Below are 27,250 nucleotides of genomic sequence, written 5' to 3'. Positions count from 1 at the left end.
ATGCCTAACTTCAGATTTTGTACGTTCACCTTATCCACTTTCATCGCCATAGTGCGCAATTTTGCTTTGAACTGCTTCTCGCTGCTAACAGTTATTTGGGTCTTCTTATCGTTCTACTTAACTATCGCCCAATATTTTTCAATTGGGCGAAGTTCCGGTATGTTGGAAGTGTTTTAATCCTGGTGCACAACCTGGATTTTGTTAGTGGCATACCATTGCTCTTTTTTCCATAATGGCATGATGCCAAATCCGGTCAAAACAGCACAGTCATGTTTCTTCATAAATGGCAGTAAACGCGTTTGAAGACACTCTTTAACGTAAATTTTCTCGCTGACAATCACGGTTGCGACAAAAATGTCGCTTTTAAAGCTACAGGCACAGATAGCTTGCCAAACGAGATATTTCTTGGCAAACTTTGATAGTTAAATTTGCTTGAAAATATCTGCCACCCTGCCCCTTCCGGTTGCTGTATAATACTCTTGTCCAGGAAGCTGTCCGAAGTCTGCTTTGCCGTTGGTTTTATCATCCATTAACACGCAATGTACAAAATTTTGATTCGTAGCTCCACTTGCTTGAAGCCATGTTGATCACTAAAGATCTTATATCAAAAACCAAATAGAAGCATCATTGTACACACACATACATACCTGCAAAAAAGGGTGTTCAGGTTTTTAAGAGAGACTCCTGATATACTCCGTTTATACCTCTTGCCCCCTAAACTCCACCTCAGGCGCAGACCTAGTTCCCACCTCGGATTGTTTAACATGCCATCCTTCAATAGTTGGAGGTCTATTTACGCTAGTGCGCTCCAAGGCAAACACACAAATGTAGACTTTTCGGATTATAGATAAGTCCACTTGTAAGTCTAAACTAATACTCCTCTCTTGGAACCTCGTTCCACTTTATTTATACCTCTGTCGACGAGAATCTTGACTGGACCAAGTGAAGACGCTGGCTGTTTATAAGCTGCTTTAAAACAAAAAAAAAATCTGGAGAAAATTTAACCTAAGCTTATTTTACATTTTAAGGCGAGTTTTGGGGCTGTGTAAATTGGGGCTATTATCCTAACTATCCGTTAATATCAAGATTATTCAATGAATATTATGAAGATACATACTTCTAAAATTGTTAGAAACACCTCAGTCAATTTCAAATCATATTTAAATCTTTCAAAAATCGTTGATGTTAATTTTGCAGGAATTTTCTCAAATAAATTGTAAACTAATAACAAAATTCGAATGACTCAATTTAAATTGTGTTTGCTTTTGGCTTTAACAAAAAATGTGAAACAATGCGGGCCAAAATCTGGGCAATCTGACAAGCCTAATCTTATTTAAATTCAATATTTGAGACTAAATTTATCTCAACAAGTTGACCTGGGATAAGATTTCGAGGTTTTGGTTTTAGTTTTTAGTCGAGATTGTTACTTTTGAATCATTTTTGTCGTTCTTCTAAATTCGTTTAAAATTTGAAATTTTGAGTTCAGAAAAAAACATTTCGCTTGGAAAAATTTTGGTCCCCTCTTTACGGCCATGTCTTACAGTAAAAGAAATTTATCCTTTGCGACTTTCGGTATGCTGAGAAAATTTTCTAAAGTTAGCGTATAGGCGTGCTAAAGTTGATTAGAAGATATGTTACACTCTTCGGTCTTGTTAGTTTACCGTGTCACAAATCCTCGAGCATGATAGGCTGGAGTGAAGCATAATTTCGATCTTTTTTTTTCCGGATTTCATCTTACTCTGCTCCTTATCGTTACCACTGATAGGAAAACGCAAAACATACATGTAAGATAAACTCTACACATGCTGTTTCCTACATATTGTCATCCAGACCATCGTTTAGTGCCACTCGTTCGATTGCGCTGAATTTTCTTTCCCCGCCTCTCGTACATCTCAGTCAGTCGTTGTTCGCCTTTCGGTTCGATGGAACGTGAAACTTTGACTGCGTTCGAGTGCTTTCATCTTTTATTCGTCCCACCCCCTCTCCAAAACAGCTGTTGTGATGTGCGATAACATACACGCATATCTTTGGAGTTGGAAGAGCTTTGTGGCAAATTGTCCTTCCCCTTGAAATGCTCTTGGTCTTCGGAAGAATCCTTTTCCGGGAACATCTGGACTGTTAGATGTTTGATTTTTTGGACAGGCCAAATGTGCCATTTCCTTTTGATAAATATATAGGAGATTTCCAACAAAGGTATTCAAAAATTAATAAAATCCCCTCTTTAAGTCGTCTTAACATATTTTCAAGACAATGAACGGGAATAAACAGCTCAGCCAAAAGTCGTTCAATTAAAGAAGCTCGTTTCTCTGCTGAATTTCCACTCTGTTGTTCCCACCCACGACAGTTCTGTTTGCTGTTGCTGTTAGTTGGTTTGTTATTGTGTTTTGTTTTTCTTCCTCTAGTTGAAGAAGGTACACCACTTCCTCCTGGCTGGCTGGCTGGCAAGAAAACGCTCCTACAAACTTCGATGTAGCGTTTACTTATATTTCTTCGCTTGTTTGCAATACCAATGGGGCTTAAATTTATTCCGCGTTATTCGGCACCCAAAAGTGGGTGGTTTTCGGTTTTTTACATTTGCTCAGCAAGTGTGCAAGTTTATCGACAAGAGTGTTTTCCAGCAGAGTTTATTGGTTCGATTTGATGACTCTGACCTTTGATCGATGATTGAAGTGTTTTTCTCGATTTTTAAGTTTATCTCGAGCGGTTTGTTGAAGCATTGGTGTTTTTTCTTAATTTTCTCCGAATTTGAAAATTTAGAAATTTAGAAACAGTTTTAATCTTGATAATGGACCTTTTTTTCTTTTTTTTTTTCAAATAAAAACGTTATTAAAGACACCGTTTATTGTATGTGGTTCGAAAGACAAAAATAACTCCAGACCGTCATAATATGCAAATGAATGTTTTGACTTGGTTTTTGGATCACTCGACTGGTAAAATAGACGGCGGCATGCTAGTTTTGCTCCACTGAGCGTCCAACTCAACGAGAAACTGTTTAAGGGGTTTCCTCGAGAAGGAAAACTCTCACCATCTCGATAGCTTCATTTAATCTGGTTGGTACTTGTTCGATTTCGTAGAAACCCAAATGAAAACCTATCCTCTCGAACTCATTCAACTGTCCGGATGCCATAAAAAGTTCGCTTTATTTCGGCTGAATTCACTTCGGTCATTCGACTTTTCATTTGATTCTTCTCAGCCATCCCCTCTAAGTCTCAGTTCTGGGGAATTCTTTCTCTATTTGCACGTGTCCATTGCTGCCACGTGATTTCATTACCACAGAAAATACTAAGAAATGATTTGGTCCATTTCTTAGACTTTTCTTTTGCCCCAAACTTTGCCTCTGAAGTCGCTTGGAGAAGCATCATGGTCACGTAATCGTATTCTAATTTTGGCCTGACGCTGCTGCTGCTAGTCAGCTCATTATCTGATATTGTTGGTATACTTATATATCAACGTTTTCAGAATCGGCTCATTTGCATTCACTTGATGTTGGAAGTAGGTACCCAGCTATTTGATGATGATCGTTTCGATTGGCTGTTGAATTTTCATTAGGAAGCTATTGGAAAAGCCACCATGATTGGCTTCGCCAACGATGGACGACTGTCTGTCGCTTTTTTGATTCACCTTGTTTTTCCTCATGCTAAAGAGCTGCAGCTTCTGACCGAGATTAAATAACAATTGATTGCTCGGTGGTCAATTCACAGGAGAGTCATTTGATATCTCTTTCAAAAAGGATATTGAATTGAATTGTTATTGAATGTGAAAGAATTACTTTTTTTCTTTGTACATGTATAGTTATAGTGCTATTTTTATAGTCTTTTAGTGACAATTTTTTATATTTAAAAAATAAGGACATTTTACAAAAGTAAACCTGTATTGAAAAAATGGATAGAAACCCTATCAAATGGTTATCTTTGAAAAAAAAAAATGAAAATGGAAATAGTGGGAGGGCCTAGAGGAATGTGTTAAGATAACATTTCATGTGTATTTTTTAGCGCAAACTATGAGGCAATTGTCTTAATTTTTACCCCTAAATGTATGCAACATAATAGTACTTTTTCACTTCTAAATGTTTTTAAAAGAAAACGTTAAAAAGCAACATAAAATTAATTTACTAACATTTGTAAATATTAAGAAGGTGTTTTGTATCCTTTATGATCGAGAAAACTCGATAAAACCGTCAAAATAGAGACTGATCAATGTAACCCTAAAGCATCAAATTCAAAACAGAGACGAAATCGATTTTGTAATCAAATTTAAAGTGGTCTAATAAATTTTTGCAACCATGTTTTACGTTCATTGGAGTCCAGTTCTGATTTTAATAATATAAAACATGCCAAATTGCCCTTAAAAGAAAAAATAATCGAAAAATATTGAAAAAAGTGATCAACTACCCCGGATTACCCCGGATATTATTCTCAAAAATGGCATCATTATACCTCAAACTCGTTTTGAAACGTTGGCTAAAGAGGCATCATTAGGGTTTCATTTGAACCTAAATTTGAGGTTATCGAGATATCCATATATAAAAAGTGAGGCCCGAATTTTGGCATTGTACTCTCTTTATTCAGGCATAGTGATACCAAATTTTACTTTCAAGACATGATAGCAAAATAAGGAATACATTTTCCATGAAAGTGTAGTTGGGAATACATTTTCTGAAACAAAAACTAAAAGATAGTTGGAAAATTTCAATAATGCAAAAATCTACGATCTGACTACTACCTCAAGCAAGTCAGGGGTGAAACTTTTCAGGGTCCATAACTCGTTTCGTTGCGTGTAACAATTCAGAAAACTTTTTCCTAGAGAAGATTGAGAAAACTTGAAGATAAAGCTGGTTCATATCGAATTTGGGGGAGGCATTTTCTCGTTATGATGTCGGTTTTGCGTGTCATAATGGCACAGATCGGGTTCTATTTCTTCACTTCAACGGCGACGGCCATCAACAACAAACTACATGTCGATTTTGCTTGCCTGTCGAAAGACCCAAATTGAGGTGGCGCCCGGCTCTTGTTCCAGAGAAATGGTTTTAGCAGAGATGCTGCCTACCCTGACATTGTCCTTGGAATATCATCTTTCCAGCTGTCGAAATCTATACCAGGAAAATCGCCTCGAGGGCTCCCATAGAGAGAGAGAGAGAGACACAGGGAAAATTTGGATCACATTTTTCCGATGGCCTCAATCTTCAAAGTTGCGGGGAAAGTCTATCTCATCACCGAGCCCAATTCGACATCTTTCAAGGACTGGATTTTTTTTTCCTCTGGATGGGATCTCTAGAAGTGGCAGCATGAGGATGTTTTTTCGTTTACTGCCTTGCTACATAGGCATGACGCCATCCATGAGAAACCGAAACCGATGCTCAGTGTGTTGATTGAATAACTTTGGCCGTTCATCTTCCGCATCAGGTCCCGATACCTATAGACGTATTTTCGATTCTGCGAAATATCTTTCCCCATAACATTACTTCGCACTTCGATAAGCCACCTCTCTTCTTCTGCGTTCGATTGTGCGTGGCAAGTTATGGAGATGATGGATAGAAAAAGCCAAGATGTACTGTCGATTATTGGGATTAAGATGGGAAATTGATCCGCTGAAAAAGTGATGATTATGTTCTGGATCGGTTTACTGCTGAGCAGATGAAAGGTTTCAAATTTTATCGGTTTCTTGGAATTGAATTGGTATGTAAATGAAACAACCATCAAACATTTATTGTTGAATCAGAAGTTTTCAGCAGCTGGCCTTTGTTTCATTTCTCTTTATTATCCATCCTAATAACTTTTCCTACTTCCAAAGTAAACGATTTCTTTGAAACAAAAACTACATGAATATCAAATCAACCGGATTCCGGACTCTTTCCGGCTACTCAAAACCTGAAACCGACAGAGTATAGGAAATAAATCACCAACCGGTGCTTTTTCCAAATCCATTCATTACACTTTTGTCACAGTTCGTGATTCGAGGCACAAAACCGTTTGACTACGGTCCGTAAACTTTCCACTTCAGTGAATAAATAGAGAGAAAGAAAGCTGAAAAAAGGATCCACACCGAAGAAATCCTCGGTCATCAGAAGTCCTGGCGCATCCTGTCCGGTTTCGGGGAGTGCCCCAGGATTAATTTTCCCACTTGACATGCACGAAATTATTCATCATACCTCTTTTGTTTCCACGACTGTTGGCCGTGATATTTTGTTCTGTTTCGTTCAGGTTCATAAGAAAGTGCACCCCTAGGCAACGTTCTGATTCCGAATTGGTTGATAGTCGGGGTGGGGAGCAAAGTAAATCCAAAGAAAAGTCGACGGCCTCAACGATGGCTAAACAAATTTAAGCAAGAAATGTGAACCAATCCTCATTCACTCTCTGGAGCCACGACCCAATGACAGGTCCGATTCGAGCACCTGACGGTCGGGTTGAGGTATGAATGAATTATCATTATAATAGGATTGGTCACCGCAGAGGTCGTCACGCCATAGAGCTTGCGTCCATTGAACGGTAGCTTGTTGACACTGACTTGCTGCTGTTGGAATTTTCTTATGGGAGCAATGGAAAAAATATCATGGGGATCAGCTGAATCACAACCGTGCTTTTTCTTTTTAACCCATGAAAATAATTGCAGCCTTGGGTGATAGTTGTCTGACAAGAGTGGTATAAAGAATATGATTTTTCAAAAATCAAAACTAGATCAATCAATCAAAGCAATGTTAACGGGATTAAGGGGGGGGGGGGGGGGTAGGGTCTAACACTTTCAAAAAATCGTTTTTTTTATTTTTTGTTATTTTCATATTGTAAAACATTTCAAGAATGTTGTGTCAAATTTTCAAGTCAATTGAAGCAAAACTGCAGTAATTATAGGCCTTTATCTCCTCCTATCTAATACTGCAAGAAAGCAAGAGCAGAAACTTCAAACGCGTTTTTCTAGAAAGCACATTTTTAAAGTCCGTGGACATCGTCATTTGAAAACTACTTATCCGATTCATTTCAAATTTCGAACATATTTTCTACATATAAAATACCAGACCCCAACGTTTTTCTTTTTTTGTTTTTTTTTTACTTTGGGGAGATTTTACAGATGAAAAATGGCGGATTTTTTCGTGAAAAATCGTAGTTTTTACTTCAAACAGCCACAAAAATTTCATAAAAAAAAATTTAAGTTAAATAAAAACGTTGGGGTCCAGAAAAACATCTATTAAAAATATTTTGCTCTGATTTTTTGACTTCAGATGATTTTGTGCTGAGATACAGTGTCCACCGCAAATCCTGTTTTCTAAAAGGCATCCTCGAAAGTGCTCCGTCACCGGCTCATTTTTCAATATTTTTCAACGAAAAAATTACTAAATGTTCTTTTAACAATGCTTTGTATGATGCAAAAAATTTGAATACATTTGTTTGAACGATAGCTCTAGAAAAAAATCGTGAAAATGGTGATTTTTTTACCCGTTAGACCCTCCCCCCCCCCTCCCCCTTAGCAACTTTCGAATTACAAATAAATTTGTCAAATATATTTAATATTTAAAATTAATTGGCATTGTCAAAATGAAGAATTTATTAAATTTTCTTGACCTGTTCATGTCAATACAGAAGATTTATTATATTTATAATATTATATTTTCTAAAATAGTCCTTTCATGCGATTTTGTATTTAAATTTTCAACTATGTCATTTTTGGTTGTTTTCAAAAATTTGTAGAATTTATCAAATTTGTGAAATTTGTTAAGTTAATCAAGAATTTCTGTAAAACATTGTCAATATTTAAAATTTTGTCAAAAATGTCAATCTAGTTACTTCATACGTTTTATGAAATTGACAATTTTGTAGATTTCGTTACTTTTTTTATGGGCTTGTGATATAGCTCAGTTGGCAAGTCTGTTGTCTCCTGAGCCGATGTCCACGAGTTCCAGCCCAAGAGTAAACATCGAACACAGTTGTACCGGATAGTTTCTCAATAACGATCCGCCAACTGTAACGTTGATAAAGTCGCGAATGCCATAAAGATGGTAAAACGACTATAATCGAAACAAAAAAAAAAGTTACTTTTTTTATATGCATTTTGATAATTTTGTTGAATCAAAGCAATCGAAAGATTCCCTTTAATTCATACCGTAGTTGAATGAAAAGCAATCTTTTGATTGCTTTGATTTAGTAGAATTATTCGACCAAGTAGGCTCACAACGCATGTTAGGTTGAAATTGTAGAAAATAGTTTTTTTTTTCAATTTTGTCATATTTGTGAATAGAAACAATTTAGGCAGGTTTATTTTAGCTTTGCTTGATCAAATCGTTTCTAAAACTTGGTTTTAATTGTTGATTTTGTCAAATATTTATTTTTTCTAATTTTTTTAATTTGTCAAAATTTCTGAAAATGCTGACATTTTGGAATTTGACGAATAAATAAATTTTGTCAATATTGTCGAAATTTGTTGTATTTTTCGAATTTGCAAATTTTACGAAATTGTTTAACTTTTTTTATTTGTTTAATTGGTCGAAATTATTGAATTTGCAAAATTTGTCGAATTTGCTGAATTCATCGAGATTGTTACATTTTTCTTATTTGTCGATTTTTTCGAATTTGTCGAAATTATCAAATTTGTCAAACATTCAAATTTGTCAGAAATGTCAACTTGTGGAACTATTTGTTTGAATTGTAAAATTTGTAAAATTTGTTGAACTTGTCGTGTTTAAAAATTTGTGAAATTAATCCGAGTTTGTTAAGAAAGTCGAAAAATTCGATTTTGTTAAATGTGTCTTATGTGTCGATTTGATCAAATTGGCCAAGTCTGTCAATTGAAAAAAAGTTGATTGTTTCGATTTTGGCATTTGGTTCGTTTTTTTTTTTCAAATGTTGTCATTTGTTAATAATTTACAAATTTTTGTCAATGAATAATTATTGTTAATAAGTCATTTTTGTCCCATTTGTTATGTTGATTTTGTAATTACATTTAAAAGTTTTTATTTTTAATTTCGTCGAGTGAATCAATTATCATAAAAGTGTAAATTTTGTAAATTTTCTTTATTTTGTAAATTTTGTTGTTTTTTCGCTTGTCTTTTCGACGTATTCGGAAAAATTCAAAAATTTCAAAATTGTTATTTAATCAATTATATTGAATTTAAAACACTTATTAACATTTAAAAAATGAAGAATTTAAAAAATTATCTTGAACCTTTGAACCACTCATGTCAGTTAAGAAGATAAAATTAGTTTTTTTTATTTTCAAGAATTTCTTTCCAAGCAAATTTTTTTGTATTTTCAATTGTATTATTTTTCGAAATTGCCTTAAATTGGTAGAATTTATCAAATTGGTGGAATTTGTTAAACTCATTAAGTTTGAAATTTGGTACAACATTGTCAATATGTAACTTTTTTTTAAAAATGTCAATCTTGTAACTTCATACATTTAATATAATCTTCAGTTTTGTAGATTCCGATTTATTTATTTTCATTTTTTTTTTCATTTTGTGAAAATTGTTTTTTTTTCGATTATGTAATTTTTGTTAATTTAAACAATTTAGGCAGTGAAATTATAGCCAAGCTTGATTAAATCGTTTTTTTTTTCTTTTTTAACATTGTTGATTTTGTCGGATAATAAGTTTTTCCCAATTTCTAGAAATCATAAAAATTTTCAAAAATGCAGGTTTTTTTTGGAATTTGACGAAATAATAAATTTTGTAATTTTTGTAAAAAATTTTCGAATTTGTTCGACTTGTTTGATTTTTTTAATAAGAAGAAAAGGTTGAATTTTCAAAATTTGTCGAAATTGTCGAATTTTTCCAAAAATGTCAACGTGTAACTATTAAATATGTTAAATTTGTTAAATTTTCAAAATTTCTAAAATTTCTAGAATATCTTAAATTTTTAAAATTTCTAAAATTTCTAAAATTTCTAAAATTTCTAAAATTTCTAAAATTTCTAAAATTTCTAAAATTTCTAAAATTTCTAAAATTTCTAAAATTTTTAAAATTTCTAAAATTTCTAAAATTTCTAAAATTTTTAAAATTTCAAAATTTTTAAAATTTCTAAAATTTCTAAAATTTCTTAAATTTTAAAACTTTTACAATTTCTAAATTTTTTAATTTATAAAATTTATTAAATTTTTAAAATTTATAAAATTTATAAAATTTATAAAATTTATTAAATAAATAAAATTTATAAAATTAATAAAATTTATAAAATTTATAAAATTTATAAAATGTATAAAATTTATAAAATTTCTAAAATTTCTAAAATTTCTAAAATTTCTAAAATTTCTAAAATTTCTAAAATTTCTAAAATTTCTAAAATTTCTAAAATTTTTAAAATTTCAAAATTTTTAAAATTTCTAAAATTTCTAAAATTTCTTAAATTTTTAAACTTTTACAATTTCTAAATTTTTTAATTTATAAAATTTATTAAATTTTTAAAATTTATAAAATTTATAAAATTTATAAAATTTATTAAATAAATAAAATTTATAAAATTAATAAAATTTATAAAATTTATAAAATTTATAAAATGTATAAAATTTATAAAATTTATAAAATTTATAAAATTTATAAAATTAATAAAATTTATAAAATTAATAAAATTTATAAAATTTATAAAATTTATAAAATTTATAAAATTTATAAAATTTATAAAATTTATAAAATTTATAAAATTTATAAAATTTATAAAATTTATAAAATTAATAAAATTTATAAAATTTATAAAATTTATAAAATTTATAAAATTTATAAAATTTATTAAATTTATAAAATTAATAAAATTTATAAAATTTATAAAATTTATCAAATCAGTAAAATTTATAAAATTTGTAAAATGTATAAAATTTATAAAATATATAAAATTCACAAAATTTATAAAATACTTAGATATGTAAAATTTGCACAATTTGTGTGGGGGGGGGGGGGGGGGGTGACAAAGAAGAAACTGATATTTGTTCCAGCCTAAATGGTACAATAGGCTTAAATAAATTCTTATTTTGACTTCTGGTCTTTCCGCTTGATGCTACAGCGGGAGCCATTTCATAATTTTCTTCTTGACCTTTGAAAATCAGTGTTCTAGGTCACAAGACTCAATTATCGGTTTAGTACGGTGTTTTATTTTTTTTTTTCAATTTTTTTTATAATATTTGCGCAATGAGTTAAAGAGCCGCAGTTTTATATCCAAAAAGCCGCATGCGGCTCGCGAGCCGCAGATTGCCGACCTATGGACCAGACATCTATCAAATATCTTCCAGGGTTGCCGATTGCCAAGGTATTTCATGATTTTTTCCTCGTCGCTGGTTGGCAAGGTTGCCAATCACCAGCGTTAAAACTTCGGATTTCAATTGCTTTGACAATACCTTAAGCGTGTCATACTGTCTACCGCAGGTATCCGCACAACCGGGCAATTCCGAACGATTTTTTTAAAAAATCTGAAAAAATTCTGAACAAAATCTAGGCGTTAGTCCAAAAATGAAAAATATTAGCAGATATAACTTACTTCGAATTTCGGTTTTCACTGACTTTATGTACAGCAATTTTTTTTAAAGATTTTATTGTATACAATATAAAGCTTAATGTATTTTTCAATATTCGGTTTTTTAGGGCGAATACAGCTGAACTATCCGAAGAGCCGAGGCTTGAAGGTTTTTGGATGGTATTTGGCGCCGAATATCCGGTTCAACTATGAAAAAAACTTTGAATAGAAATGATAATTGTTTTTTTTTTACTTAAATTAAATTAGCAATTTATGAATTGCTTTTTTTACACCACTGGCCCGCAAAAAATAATTATAACAAAAGTTGAGTCATCGATTCAAAATGTTGCTCGTCCCTGTCTAAGAGCATAATATATCACAAAAAAAGTTTTTTTTTTCAGTATCAGCAAATATTTCAATAAACTTGATTCAGGATTATTTTTGGTAAAAAAGGAAGACGTAATTTAGTCATCCTGTTCATCGATGAGGTAGAGGACAATCATTGGAAAATCACCATCAAATCAAATATTTATAAATCGAGGTTAGATTGACATCCTCACTTTCATTCCAAACATTTGGTTGCAGTTAAATCTGTTGTTAACTAACTAAACATTTAAGCTTAAGATTTTTATTCGCATTATCATAAAGAATTTCAAGAGATTGTAAGGCCGGAACAAACATCAAACTCTTCTTTTGTAAACCGATAATCCTGATGGGGGGAATCAATAACGTTTAAGATATTTTGTTGCAAAACTTGACACATTTTTCGAAAATGCAAACAGGTGGAAGAGCAAAAGCCAAACTGTAGAAGATGGAAATTTTATTACCTTTTGTATTCGAGATTTTTATGGAATTTTTGGTACAAAATAACTCGATTTTTAATTTTGTTCAATGGAGATTGTATGTTTGTTCAAATTTATTGAAAACTCCGAGTGACAAAAGAAGGAAATGTGTTCCGGCCTTATTTGCTTTATGCATCAAGCGACTTTCCTGCTCAAATTTAATTTTGAGTCTCATTGAATTCTGTTTTTAAAATTGTTTCCACGTAGGCATGGTTGATAATTTTCATTTTCAAATCCAGGATCAATTTAACAGTAGGAATTTCACGAAAAAAAAATTAAACCAACCCCTTCCCTCATGTACTGCAACTTCCGGTTTCGCAAAAAACGAGCCCACGGTTCTAAACTTTCGCACCAAGAAAAATTTGTAAAATTTGTAAAATTTGTAAAATTTGTAAAATTTGTAAAATTTGTAAAATTTGTAAAATTTGTAAAATTTGTAAAATTTGTAAAATTTGTAAAATTTGTAAAATTTGTAAAATTTGTAAAATTTGTAAAATTTGTAAAATTTGTAAAATTTGTAAAATTTGTAAAATTTGTAAAATTTGTAAAATTTGTAAAATTTGTAAAATTTGTAAAATTTGTAAAATTTGTAAAATTTGTAAAATTTTTAAAATTTGTAAAATTTGTAAAATTTGTAAAATTTGGAAAATTTGTAAAATTTGGAAAATTTGGAAAATTTGGAAAATTTGGAAAATTTGGAAAATTTGTAAAATTTGTAAAATTTGTAAAATTTGTAAAATTTGTAGAATTTGTAAAATTTGTAGAATTTGTAAAATTTGTAAAATTTGCAAAATTTGTAAAATTTGTAAAATTTGTAAAATTTGTAAAATTTGTAAAATTTGTAAAATTTGTAAAATTTGTAAAATTTGTAAAATTTGTAAAATTTGTAAAATTTGTAAAATTTGTAAAATTTGTAAAATTTGTAAAATTTGTAAAATTTGTAAAATTTGTAAAATTTGTAAAATTTGTAAAATTTGTAAAATTTGTAAAATTTGTAAAATTTGTAAAATTTGTAAAATTTGTAAAATTTGCAAAATTTCTAAAATTTGTAAAATTTGTAAAATTTGATGAATTTGTAAAATTTGTAAAATTTGTAAAATTTGTAAAATTTGTAAAATTTGTAAAATTTGTAAAATTTGTAAAATTTGTAAAATTTGTAAAATTTGTAAAATTTGTAAAATTTGTAAAATTTGTAAAATTTGTAAAATTTGTAAAATTTGTTAAATTTGTAAAATTTGTAAAATTTGTAAAATTTGTAAAATTTGTAAAATTTGTAAAATTTGTAAAATTTGTAAAATTTGTAAAATTTGTAAAATTTGTAAAATTTGTAAAATTTGTAAAATTTGTAAGATTTGTAAAATTTGTAAAATTTGTAAAATTTGTAAAATTTGTAAAATTTGTAAAATTTGTAAAATTTGTAAAATTTGTAAAATTTGTAAAATTTGTAAAATTTGTAAAATTTGTAAAATTTGTAAAATTTGTAAAATTTGTAAAATTTGTAAAATTTGTAAAATTTGTAAAATTTGTAAAATTTGTAAAATTTTTAAAATTTTTAAAATTTGTAAAATTTGTAAAATTTGTAAAATTTGTAAAATTTGTAAAATTTGTAAAATTTGGAAAATTTGTAAAATTTGGAAAATTTGTAAAATTTGTAAAATTTGTAAAATTTGTAAAATTTGTAAAATTTGTAGAATTTGTAAAATTTGTAGAATTTGTAAAATTTGTAAAATTTGTAAAATTTGTAAAATTTGTAAAATTTGTAAAATTTGTAAAATTTGTAAAATTTGTAAAATTTGTAAAATTTGTAAAATTTGTAAAATTTGTAAAATTTGTAAAATTTGTAAAATTTGTAAAATTTGTAAAATTTGTAAAATTTGTAAAATTTGTAAAATTTGTAAAATTTGTAAAATTTGTAAAATTTGTAAAATTTGTAAAATTTGTAAAATTTGTAAAATTTGTAAAATTTGTAAAATTTGTAAAATTTGTAAAATTTGTAAAATTTGTAAAATTTGTAAAATTTCTAAAATTTGTAAATTTTGTAAAATTTGATGAATTTGTAAAATTTGTAAAATTTGTAAAATTTGTAAAATTTGTAAAATTTGTAAAATTTGTAAAATTTGTAAAATTTGTAAAATTTGTAAAATTTGTAAAATTTGTAAAATTTGTAAAATTTGTAAAATTTGTAAAATTTGTAAAATTTGTAAAATTTGTAAAATTTGTAAAATTTGTAAAATTTGTAAAATTTGTAAAATTTGTAAAATTTGTAAAATTTGTAAAATTTGTAAAATTTGTAAAATTTGTAAAATTTGTAAAATTTGTAAAATTTGTTAAATTTGTAAAATTTTTAAAATTTGTAAAATTTGTAAAATTTGTAAAATTTGTAAAATTTGTTAAGTTTGTAAAATTTGCAAAATTTGCAAAATTTGTAAAATTTGTTAAATTTGTTAAATTTGTAAAATTAGTAAAATAAGTAAAATTAGTAAAATTAGTAAAATTTGTAAAATTTGTAAAATTTGTAAAATTTGTAAAATTTGTAAAATTTGTAAAATTTGTAAAATTTGTAAAATTTGTAAAATTTGTAAAATTTGTAAAATTTGTAAAATTTGTAAAATTTGTAAAATTTGTAAAATTTGTAAAATTTGTAAAATTTGTAAAATTTGTAAAATTTGTAAAATATGTAAAATTTGTAAAATTTGTAAAATTTGTAAAATTTGTAAAATTTGTAAAATTTGTAAAATTTGTAAAATTTGTATAATTTGTAAAATTTGTAAAATTTGTAAAATTTGTAAAATTTGTAAAATTTGTAAAATTTGTAAAATTTGTAAAATTTGTAAAATTTGTAAAATTTGTAAAATTTGTAAAATTTGTAAAATTTGTAAAATTTGTAAAATTTGTAAAATTTGTAAAATTTCTAAAATTTGTAAAATTTGTAAAATTTGTAAAATTTGTAAAATTTGTAAAATTTGTAAAATTTGTAAAATTTGTAAAATTTGTAAAATTTGTAAAATTTGTAAAATTTGTAAAATTTGCAAAATTTGCAAAATTTGTAAAATTTGTAAAATTTGTAAAATTTGTAAAATTTGTAAAATTTGTAAAATTTGTAAAATTTGTAAAATTTGTAAAATTTGTAAAATTTGTAAAATTTGTAAAATTTGTAAAATTTGTAAAATTTGTAAAATTTGTAAAATTTGTAAAATTTGTAAAATTTGTAAAATTTGTAAAATTTGTAAAATTTGTAAAATTTGTAAAATTTGTAAAATTTGTAAAATTTGTAAAATTTGTAAAATTTGTAAAATTTGTAAAATTTGTAAAATTTGTAAAATTTGTAAAATTTGTAAAATTTGTAAAATTTGTAAAATTTGTAAAATTTGTAAAATTTGTAAAATTTGTAAAACTTGATAAATTTATAAAATTTGTAAAATTTTAAAATTTGTAAAATTTGTTTAATTTGTTAAATTTGTAAAATTTGTAAAAATTGTTTAATTTGTAAAATTTGTAAAATTCGTAAAATTTGTAAAATTTGTAAAATTTGCAAAATTTGTAAAATATCTACAATTTGTTAATTTGAAACATTTGTAAAGTTTGTTAAATTTGAAAAATTTGTAAAATTTGAAAAATTTGTAAATTTGGAAAATTTATAAAATTTGTAAAATTTGTAAAAAATTTAAAATTTGTTAATTTGTAAAATTTTCAAATTTGTTAATTTTGTGAAATTTGTGAAATTAGTTATACTTGCTGAGTTTATTTAAATTTGTTTTAATTATTAGTGTTTTTGAGGATTTATCGTATTTTTCCCAGAATCAAAATTTGCGTGAAACGTTTAAGGGATTAAAACCTTCCATGAAATTACGAAGCATCTTCATTGACAAACACCATCGTCCTTCCGGTGGCCACAAAGATAATCCCAGGCCCAACCAAGGGGGAAGACCGGCAAGCAGCGGTTTCGTTGGCGTCTTAAATCCTCACAAATCATACATAATTGATGACTTTCACCATCTTCAATCTGAAACCATTCACATGGGAAGAATGAGACTAGAGAGCAGAGCAAGTGAGTTTGTCATGTCCTTTAAATTTTAAAAATGTCTCACGTTCACTAGGCTGTGTAGAACTGAGAAAAAATTTAATTTGGAATAAACATAAGAATAATGAAGATCAGAAATGATGTCGATTGAATTGTTGATATTGGATACAAAATTTTTGAAAAAAAAAATTCGACCTTGTTTAATGTCTTTTATTTAGAGTCTTAAACAATCTCAAGAGTGTGTGTGCTTTCCAGTTGAGAAGAAAAACCTTTAATGAAAAGGCGTTGGGCTCCTTGTGGATAACATCAGGGATCAGTAAATATTTGATCAATTTAATTTATACAGCATTGTGCAGTACGCATCAAAATTTCAAAGTCAATTAATCGCACCAGCACCCGCAAAATGAGAAATCCTAATCTTATTGAATAATTTATAATGTTTTCATTCCGAGCCGTCAAAACGATTTCTAGTGCAATTATTTTGTTTCTTTCTTTCTTTTCCAGGAAATGAAAAATTCAACTCCATCGAACATGTCAGCTTGAAGTAAATCACATTTTTCAACGCATCATCAAAGAGGAAAATCTTTGAGACAGGAAGCCAAAGAGAATGTTATTGGAATGTCCAGGCTAAGATTGTTGGAACGAAATTTGGGGACAAAAACACTAAAAACACAAAATTCTCTCTTTTCCGGTTGATGTGATACAGTTCATGTCATTTGTCGGCTTTTTGGACCCATTTCTTTCCGAAGTAGTTGATGTGGAAAATGAAAACGACCCACTTTTTATGACCAATGAATGCATGTGTGTGTTCTGTATGAAGACTACATTTAGGCGTTTAATTTTTCCCTTCATACTCAAAAAAGAGTGGGAATATTGTGAAGTTAACAGCTTTTCTTGTTATTTTAGTAATGATTTATAAGTTACGCACTGTAAAAAAAGTTACACAGTCAGAGCAAAATTCTTATATAATGGTTAGGGAAATATCGTTAGGAAATTTAGAAATTTTTATCATTAAAAAGAAAGCAGACACATTTAAAAACTTCTTTCATCGGAAGCATCACTTCCGGAATCCGGAAATAACGATTCTAGGAAAAATTTCACTCACGATTCAAGTCATTTAAGCGTTATTACACTTCCTGAACCAAGCTACAGCTGCTTTCCTTCACTTGCACTTAACGAGGTTTTTTTTCCTTGATGCTCAACTCTTCCGGCGGCCGACCGATTCTCTTCAAGCAAACTGTGATCATCATCATCACAATAACCATCATCATCATCGTCATCATCACCATTAACTGTGAGATTTTATGGCTTATAAAGGTTGGTGGGGGGTACACGTGGGAGGATGCCCCTGGAACACTAAAGTCAAACTTGATATGTTTTATTTCATCGGCAGCACCGGTCATTCGAGATGAGAAAAGTCGAGCGTCTGTTTCTGGCCCCAAGAACGTGTCTGCCTTCCATAAAATGATGGCAAGTCGTTTTGGATGAGTAAAATCCACACACTCCACTCAGCTTAGCTCAACTCAGCTCAGTTGTTGTGTTAAAACTTCCTAGTCCAAAAAAAAACTATGAGCCAGGAGGAATTCCGATGACGGTCAGCAATTTTGGGATGTTTTGGCCACATTTATTTATGTTTTCTGAAAAGAACCACCAAAGGGAACCTAGTCGTTAAAAACAATCCTTTAGCCTAACAACTGCTGTAATTGATCACCGTTAAAGAAGTTTTGCACATTCTACGAGAAAAGTTTGGCGCCCATCATGAATGTGTAACTGGGTTGAGGCGTGAAAATTGGTTTGGGTTTATGTTCTTTGGTGATTTATTTCAAATTGAGGACGTTGATGGTTGAATTCTTTGCCGTACAACAAATTATGATACAAAATTCTAAAACAAAAAAAAATGTTTTGATATCAATTAAAATACAATACTATTTGTATCGGAAACAACAGATAATATAATCACATTTGTTCTCATCAAGTCATGTATAATGGTCAAATTACAATAGTGATTGATATATGCTTGGATTATCCATTCTTCAAGATCGTATAAAATGTCGTCTGAAGTCAGTTTAAATCGGATATGATAGAAAGTCCACCATATTTAGAAATTTTGAAATGATTTTGCTCCCGCGTGGGCTCCAAGTGATAACAACCAGCAGTGCATTCAGAAGGCTAAAAACAGATAAGAATTGAGTAATATTGACCAATGACAGAACTGAAAAGTATTGTGGCTGGCAACACTTGGAAGGCTATGAGAGCAAAATCTTGCGCTCTCTTGCATTCTTCCGATAAGTACGAATAAGGTGTCGAATTACGCCCAATTTGTGTAATTTTCGTCGCCTTAGAAAGAAATAAAATTTATGTATGTATATTGCCTTCACTTAAGAAGATAAGTTCAGTTTTTTTAATTTTCATGCGATCATTCTATAATGAATATGGAACGTACATCGAAACAGCATAAGAATGAAGCCAGTGTTCTGAATATCAATCATTTTCAATGAATGTTTCTGATTGCACTTCGCACCTGAACGTACAGCGGTCGGGTTTTGTTATTGATGGCTACTGGACCTACCCGATCATCGATCGTTCAATTCATCGCTAAAATACAGATCACCTCGCACGATGCTTGCTGTCAAAACAGTGCAGCACCATCATCAAATTGGAATCTCACCAATGCGCAATGCATATGGCGAATCTTGTTGGTCTTCGATCAGGAGTGAATGGATCAGGCAGTGAGTGAGTGATACATGAAGCCGATCATTAGCGTATTTTTTTTAATTTGATATATAGCAAATTAATAAATTTATTTGTTGTTATAACGTTTTTTAACACCAGTTTGATCAAAATCAAATTGTAGTTGTGTTTGTGAGGGAAAGATGTTAACTTTCGCCGGGTTTTTCAATTTTTACAAGTTCTCTTATTAAACTGTCGTCCGTCACGTTAAAACTACTGAGAATTTATGGTGTCCCGCACAACTGTTTGATTCTTCTCGTCCTGCAAAAAATAATTTTGAATTTCATATAATTCAGGCAGATACTGAGTGAGCTACATTCAGCATGGATCAGTTTGTATCTCACTCATCTCCGATATGCGATGTTTGCTAAACAGATGATTCTGAATGACGCGAAACGGTTTGCATAGCTGATAGGAGCGCTGATCGAGATTGCATACCAGCCAGGCGAAGCAGTTGCGAGAGACGCTATCCCATTATACAATCAGAATGTTTCCAACAGGAAACGCATCCTGAGTGTTTGTTTTGATTGATTTTCAGAACTCTGAATGAAGCTACAAAATTGTTTGCAGGGCGGTCGTCGCGAGTATAGTTCAAAATACTAAAACAGCATTTTGCTTTGGTTTTAAATTCAGATGTTTAAATATCCTAATATGATCATGCTACAGGATCGTTTATTGCTAATCTTGAAAAATCCTTCAACCAAATGAAATGATATCACAGCATCCTTAATCGTAAAAATATTTAAAAAAAAAGAGATTGAACAAAATCGAAAAAAATCAAATAGACTGGATCGATAAAATTGACAAAACATTAAAATTCTAAAAAAAAAATGACGAAATTGACAAAATATCTAAAATAAACACAATTCTCAAAATCCTTAAAAATATGCTAAATTTACTTAATCGAACCAATCGAACAAAGTGTCAAAATTTTGACGAAAACTATCGACAAAATTCCCAAAATACATGGAATGCGCTTAGCTGACTCATTCAAAAAATCAGCTTCATTGAAAAATTGGATTCAAACCACAGATTTGACGAAATGCACAAAACAGACTTCTTTGACAAAATCATCAAATTTCGAATAACCCGACAAAAATGACACAGTTGATCAAATTTACTAAATGAACCAAATTCACGAGAATGGTAAAATCACAAGATATATAAGATCTACTAAATTGACAAAATCAACAAAATTCACCTAATCAGCAATACAGAAAAAAAACGAAAAAATAAAAAAAACATTGATCGAATCAAAAAATTAAACTAAATTGAGGAAATTGACACAACCGAAAAGTTGACCCAAAATATCAACACGATACAAAACATCTACAAAACCGACAAATTTGAAAAATCGTTATAGTTGGTTAAATCTGCAGGATAATCAACAAAATTGAAAAAATATAAAATATCTACACAACCCTCAAAATCGAATAATCTACATCAATGCTTAAAATTTACTTATCCGTACAAATAAAAAAATACACTATAGGTTGAGAAACAAAATAGACAAGAGTGTAGCAAATCTTAATTCCATAGATTTTGACAAAATAAACAAAATTGCCAGAGTCTACAAAGTCGACAAAATCAATTGAGATCGAAAATTCAACTCAATCCACAAATTTAACGGAATGGACGTAATCGACTCATCTATAAAATCAATGGAATCGACACATAGTCTAAATTGACATCTACAAAATCAACAAAATCAATAAAATCGAAAAAATAAGAAAAAAATCATCAAACTCAAACTAAGGAGGAATTGTTTTATACAGTTCAAAAATATATGGAAATAAGAACCAATTGATAAATAATATCGTTAAGAAAATAAAAGTTGACACAAAAATTAAAAAAAAAAAAACAAAGCAGAAGCTCGGAAATCAGGTTTATTGGAGTATTTGATTTTCATAAAAAAAAAAATTAAAAATCGAGGAAAAGATGTACAAATTCTAATATTTTGCGAAGCCATAAAATACTTTACCCAGTACGACGGACTATATTAATTATATCACCAAGAAACATTATATTGCTTTTTTTACCAATACCAACAATGTTGGTAGAAAAGTATTTTTCGTACAGTCATCAAGTTTTTTTTTAAATATTTCTATAAATGAGTTTCCAGTCTGGGCTTAAATGCATCAAAATGCAAATTAAAATTTCACCTTTTAAATCTCGTTTCCAGATGCTGAAATATAATTGATCATCACGCGTTTGCGGATTTCAAAATTAAATCGATCCAAACATTAATATTTATGATTTCAGCTAGTAGAGTTTTTTGTAGCTTTTTTACCCCTAAATGTATGAAGCACTCTCGCTTTCAAATTTTGTTAAAAAATGACAAATTTTGACAGAATGAATCAACTCATTTGATAAAATCGATAAAAACGACAAAATAAAAATCTACACCATTTGAAATCAATGAAATGGTCGAAATCGACATCTACATAATCAACACAATTCAATAAAATCGACAAAATAAGAAAAAAAACATCACAAAGTACACAAATTATATGAAAATTAATATCAATTGAAAAATAATTATGAAAATAATAGTTTTCAAAACTTTTTCTTGAAAAAAACAAAGCCGTAAGTTGAAAAAAGAGAATGAAAAATATTTATAACAAAAAATTAAAAGAACTACCGTAATCCTGGATAATGTTGATCACTTTTTTCAATTTTGGATTTTTTTTCTGTTAAGGGGAATGTGGCTTGTTTCATATTTTTAAAATCAGTACTGGACTCGAATGAACGTAAAACATGGTTGCAGAAAACTATTAGACCCTTTACATTTGATTAAAAAAAACGATTTGGTCTCTGTTTTGAATTTGATGCTTTGGGGTTACATAGATCAGTCTCTATTTTGACGGTTTTATCGAGTTTTTCGTTATCTTGTTTTTTAACGTTTTCTTTGAAAAACATTTATGATTGAAAAAAGTACTATTATGTTGCATACATTAAGGGGCAAAAATTAAAAGAATTGCTAAAAAGTTTGAGCTAAAAAATACAAATGAAATTTTACCTTAACACCTTAAATGAAATTTTACCTTAACCTTAACAACATCAACGATGCGAAAAATAAAGGCAGAAAATAACAGGAAAACTATTGAAACAGTGAACAGAATAACGAAGATTTAATGGGAGCGATTTAAAGTTATGAATCAGGGGAAAAAGATAGCTGTTTAATGAAAAATATGAATAAAGTTTTTTTTAATGTGTTGTATCAACAATAAATTGATAGCGTCAAATGGGGCATCATGCAAAACATTTTTAAACCACAACACTAATTAAATTTTTTTAACGTAATGTAATAAAGTTATCATTTAATGATAATAAAATGACATGACAAAGTTTCTCACATAAACTCATAGAAATTTTAAAAAATCGAGGGAAAGATGAAACAAATTTTATGTTTTTTCGATGCCATAAAATACTTTACCCAGTATGACAGAAAAAAGCTTATTGGTATCACCTACAAACTTCATATTGCTCTTATAATTCTATACCAACACTCAAGGTTGCCAAAATAAAAAAAAAATCTGTAATTTCACAGAACTATGAGCAAATTTTCATCACAGAACACTGAATTTTTCACAGAGTTTTTGGATTTTGAATGGATTTCCAAAATTATAATTTTTCTGGCCTGATAAAATTGGAATTTTTTACTTTCAGTGAGAAATGAATGATGAGATTGGTAATGTTAATTGATTTATTTTTAAACTAAATAAGATGTAATAAAACCCAATTTCTCATAAATTTTCAATGAAATTGAGGGAAACAGCATCACAGAAAACCATCACAGAATTTCGGGTTAAATCACAGAGAACCAGATTTTTTTCTCAAATACAAAAAACAACAAAAAAAAATCGGCAACCTAGCCAACACTGTTGGTAGACAAACATTTTTTGGCCATTCATCAATTTTTTTATTGATTTTTTTTTATAATTTTGTTGCCAGTCTGGTCTAAAATGTTTCACAATGCAAATCAAGGATTCGCCTTTCAAATCTTGTTCCCAGATACTGGAATATAATAAGCATAATAGTTTTTACAGTAAAATATTTTTAGAATTTTTTATCCCTCAATGTATGCAGCACTCTAATGTTTTTTTTTCTTTTGACAGAAAGAATGTATAATATCATTAGATTTTTCTTCAAAAACAAAGCGAAAGTCGCATGTTTTTTGTAAAAATAAAAATAACTGGTTGAACCAATAATTTTTTGGATGTCCCATTAACCTTAAAACTTTTGATATACAAGCGGTATGATTATCTGTGTACATTATGTTATTTGAAGCCATTGAAAAAAACTGTTGCATGACGGTACTGGTTTTTAAACGATTTATAATTTTGAGATAAATTCTACTTGTTTTAAATACTGTAATCGACCCGAATGATAAAAAAAGGTCCCAAATAAAAATAAATCCTGAAAAAAAGAAAAGAAAAAAAATTCTGTAGAAACCCAAAATAAAAAGGAAGTCAGGTTAAGGACAATAACCAGTATATTTAAAAAAAGGAATAAAATTTGGGAAAAATATGAAAATTGGGAGAGTAGAAACAAATTGCAGAAAAAAAATTAAATATCAAAGATGAAATTTCAAAAAGAACGGAAAGAATAAATTTAAATAAGAAATAGAAGAAAAATTATTGCAAAGAGACAAACTCAAAGTGAATAATTGAATAGATATTTTTGAAAATCTCTTTGAATTTCTCTCAAAATTGATAAAATTTAAACATCGTGAAAAATTTATGAAGATTAGATCTAGAATTCTCGAAAAATTCATTTATGTATGTAGGTAAATCATATTTTTTTCTTTCAAATTGTAAGCTCAAAAAATGTAAGAAACGCAATCCAACATTCATTTTTTTAAACATCTTTCACTATCAACCTGTATTTAGATTTCTTAGTATATTTCGTGTTTGTTAATGCCGGTGAAACTGGCTAAACCAACATCATAGTGAATAGCGAGAATACGCCTTTAAAAACTTGAATTAGACAGGAACAATTATCCAATTCTTCTTTTGTAACTCCCACCCCCTCCTTCGATTTTTTCGAAAATGCCAGAAGGAAAAATAAATGACGGTATTTTATTGTAAAATTTGATAAATTCTTCGGATATTCAAAAATTATCAAGAACGAAAGTTTTACTGTAAATCTTTTGAATTCAATTTTTTTTCAAATTTTCCAATTGATTTCAATTATTTTTCATTATTACCTAACAAGCGCTCAACTAAAACCTTTAAAATGCTGCTCCCAGGTCAGTGAATGCTAAAGAACAAAAATCGATCCCGCTTTAATTAAGTAAATAATAATGATGCCGATGTCTGCATCAGTGTGCTGGTGATGCTGGTAGCCATCTGAAACAGCCGGAAGTGACGGACGTTGCCAGAATACAGTTCTGCAGTTCACCTTCATCGAGTCCGTGAAGAGGCCATCCACTGGTGAACTTCTAGGCATGAGAAAACGGAAACGAATCAAACCGGCAAACCGGAAAAGTGTCCGAAGTCATTGCTCCAGAAAACCGGGATGAAGATGCTGCCAAGTGATAAACGGAGTAGAAGAAGAAAATGGATGGGAAGTGATATGGAAAAGAAGAACTTTGCGGTCGAAAATAAGAAGAAAGTGTGCAGTGAAAGAAAGAGAAATATTGTGGCCCCGTTTGCAATTGGCATCGGTTTCCGAGTTTTCGATCGAAGCATCTTGCCGGACAATATTGATTCTTATTTACGGATCATCGCATCGGTCGATTTCTTCACTTGTGATAGGAGATGAAACATCTGATGAAAGCGGTAAGTCAGATGATGCTTTATGGATAACTAAGCTATAAATAATTAAGAATGTGGAAGTATTATTTTTGAACTGTTGGCAATTGTAATCAACTTCAAAACAGAAAATTGGAATAATGCAACTGAATTGAAATCATTAGAAATTACTTGAAAAAGGATTTTTGAAGTTGAAAGATAATACTTAAGAAATGGGAGATGAGAGATGAGAGATGAGAGATATGCGATGAGAGATGAGAGATGGGAGATGAGAGATGAGAGATGTGCGATGAGAGATGAGAGATGAGAGATGAGAGATGAGAGATGAGAGATGAGAGATGAGAGATGAGAGATGAGAGATGAGAAATGAGAGATGAGAGATGAGAGATGAGAGATGAGAGATGAGAGATGAGAGATGAGAGATGAGAGATGAGAGATGAGAGATGAGAGATGAGAGATGAGAGATGAGAGATGAGAGATGAGAGATGAGAGATGAGAGATGAGAGATGAGAGATGAGAGATGAGAGATGAGAGATGAGAGATGAGAGATGAGAGATGAGAGATGAGAGATGAGAGATGAGAGATGAGAGATGAGAGATGAGAGATGAGAGATGAGAGATGAGAGATGAGAGATGAGAGATGAGAGATGAGAGATGAGAGATGAGAGATGAGAGATGAGAGATGAGAGATGAGAGATGAGAGATGAGAGATGAGAGATGAGAGATGAGAGATGAGAGATGAGAGATGAGAGATGAGAGATGAGAGATGAGAGATGAGAGATGAGAGATGAGAGATGAGAGATGAGAGATGAGAGATGAGAGATGAGAGATGAGAGATGAGAGATGAGAGATGAGAGATGAGAGATGAGAGATGAGAGATGAGAGATGAAAGATGAGAGATGAGAGATGAGAGATGAGAGATGAGAGATGAGAGATGAGAGATGAGAGATGAGAGATGAGAGATGAGAGATGAGAGATGAGAGATGAGAGATGAGAGATGAGAGATGAGAGATGAGAGATGAGAGATGAGAGATGAGAGATGAGAGATGAGAGATGAGAGATGAGAGATGAGAGATGAGAGATGAGAGATGAGAGATGAGAGATGAGAGATGAGAGATGAGAGATGAGAGATGAGAGATGAGAGATGAGAGATGAGAGATGAGAGATGAGAGATGAGAGATGAGAGATGAGAGATGAGAGATGAGAGATGAGAGATGAGAGATGAGAGATGAGAGATGAGAGATGAGAGATGAGAGATGAGAGATGAGAGATGAGAGATGAGAGATGAGAGATGAGAGATGAGAGATGAGAGATGAGAGATGAGAGATGAGAGATGAGAGATGAGAGATGAGATAAGTACAAGTGTTGATATATGTGAAATGTGTGAAATGATAAATCATTTTAGTTTTATGATATTTCTTCTTGCTCCAAAGAATGACTTTGCAAAACTTTAATGGTTTATTTTCGTTCTCCATCCACAGAATCGAGTGCAGTTTCCAGCGCAATCATCAACAGTAAAAGTGGCATTGCTTTGCAAAGAATGAAACCAGCATACCCAAGCTCGGGAAAGAATAGAAAATTCGGAAGTTTACCGAACCAATTTTCTCAAAATATGTGTATCGCTAGCTAAACCAAACGAGTCAGTTATTGTCTGTGTGTTTGGTATGGGAAGGCAAAATTGAATTCTTCTGCAAACATCGGGTGATACGGGCAGGAAGCACCAGCGAAAAAGAAAAATCACTAAACACAAATTTACACTTTCTTGTGAAAACGACGGAAGCTTATTGTGCGATCTCAAAGTGGCAACCGAAGTGCATGTAGTGTGAATACTAGTGAAAATATGGTGAGAATAAATCCAATCATGGTTGCAAGTAAAGTTTTTCGAAGGAAACAACAAAAAATCGTTTTCGCTCGTTCGATGGAAGAACTTTGTATATGCCAATCTACGAGAAGAATGCTTGAAACGTTTTCGGCAAGCTTACTGATGCACCTCCGCTCTTTGGTGCTGTGAGTCAGAAAAGTTGGAGCAAAATCCATCCCCCAGTTTAGATAGACATACCATATATATTGTACCTAGCAATTTATTAGATAAACGTGGAACCATATTTTTAAGACAGTGAAAATCTTTGTACAAAGTTTCCCCTCAAAAAACCCCACACAAAATATTTCACACCTCATCAATCAAGCAGAACAGACTCTGCCCCGTCGTCATCAATAACAAACGGTTTCAGGATGAACATGGACTCGGATCATCGGGTGGTGCTAAATGTGGGAGGAATCCGGCACGAGACTTATAAGGCGACGTTGAAGAAAATTCCGGCCACTCGGTTGAGTCGGCTGACCGAGGCCCTAGCAAATTATGATCCGGTGCTCAATGAATATTTCTTCGATCGGCACCCGGGCGTTTTCGCGCAAGTTCTCAACTACTATAGGTAAGTTTGATGCTCTATTCCAGAAATAAAGTTAATATTTCCAA

General features: G+C 30.3%; 1 protein-coding gene across 12 annotated transcripts in view; it reads left to right on the top strand.

Moving 5' to 3' along the window:
* Positions 1-27,250, top strand: part of LOC129746877 (potassium voltage-gated channel protein Shaw) — a 470,858-nt gene that overhangs the window by 297,200 nt on the left and 146,408 nt on the right. For 9 of the 12 annotated variants that reach the window (XM_055740790.1, XM_055740789.1, XM_055740788.1 and 6 more), the window contains 2 exons: positions 24,237-24,802; positions 26,256-27,206. In XM_055740790.1, coding sequence (XP_055596765.1) covers positions 27,007-27,206 — 200 coding nt within the window. In that variant the 5' untranslated portion in view covers positions 24,237-24,802; positions 26,256-27,006. Of the gene's footprint in view, positions 1-16,793; positions 16,834-24,236; positions 24,803-26,255; positions 27,207-27,250 lie in introns of all 12 variants that reach the window. The other 3 variants (XM_055740786.1, XM_055740783.1, XM_055740784.1) reach the window with 2 other exon arrangements.

Source organism: Uranotaenia lowii, chromosome 2, assembly GCF_029784155.1.
Source record: "Uranotaenia lowii strain MFRU-FL chromosome 2, ASM2978415v1, whole genome shotgun sequence".
Taxonomy (NCBI): domain Eukaryota; kingdom Metazoa; phylum Arthropoda; class Insecta; order Diptera; family Culicidae; genus Uranotaenia; species Uranotaenia lowii.
This window is presented reverse-complemented; position numbering and strand designations above follow the sequence as displayed.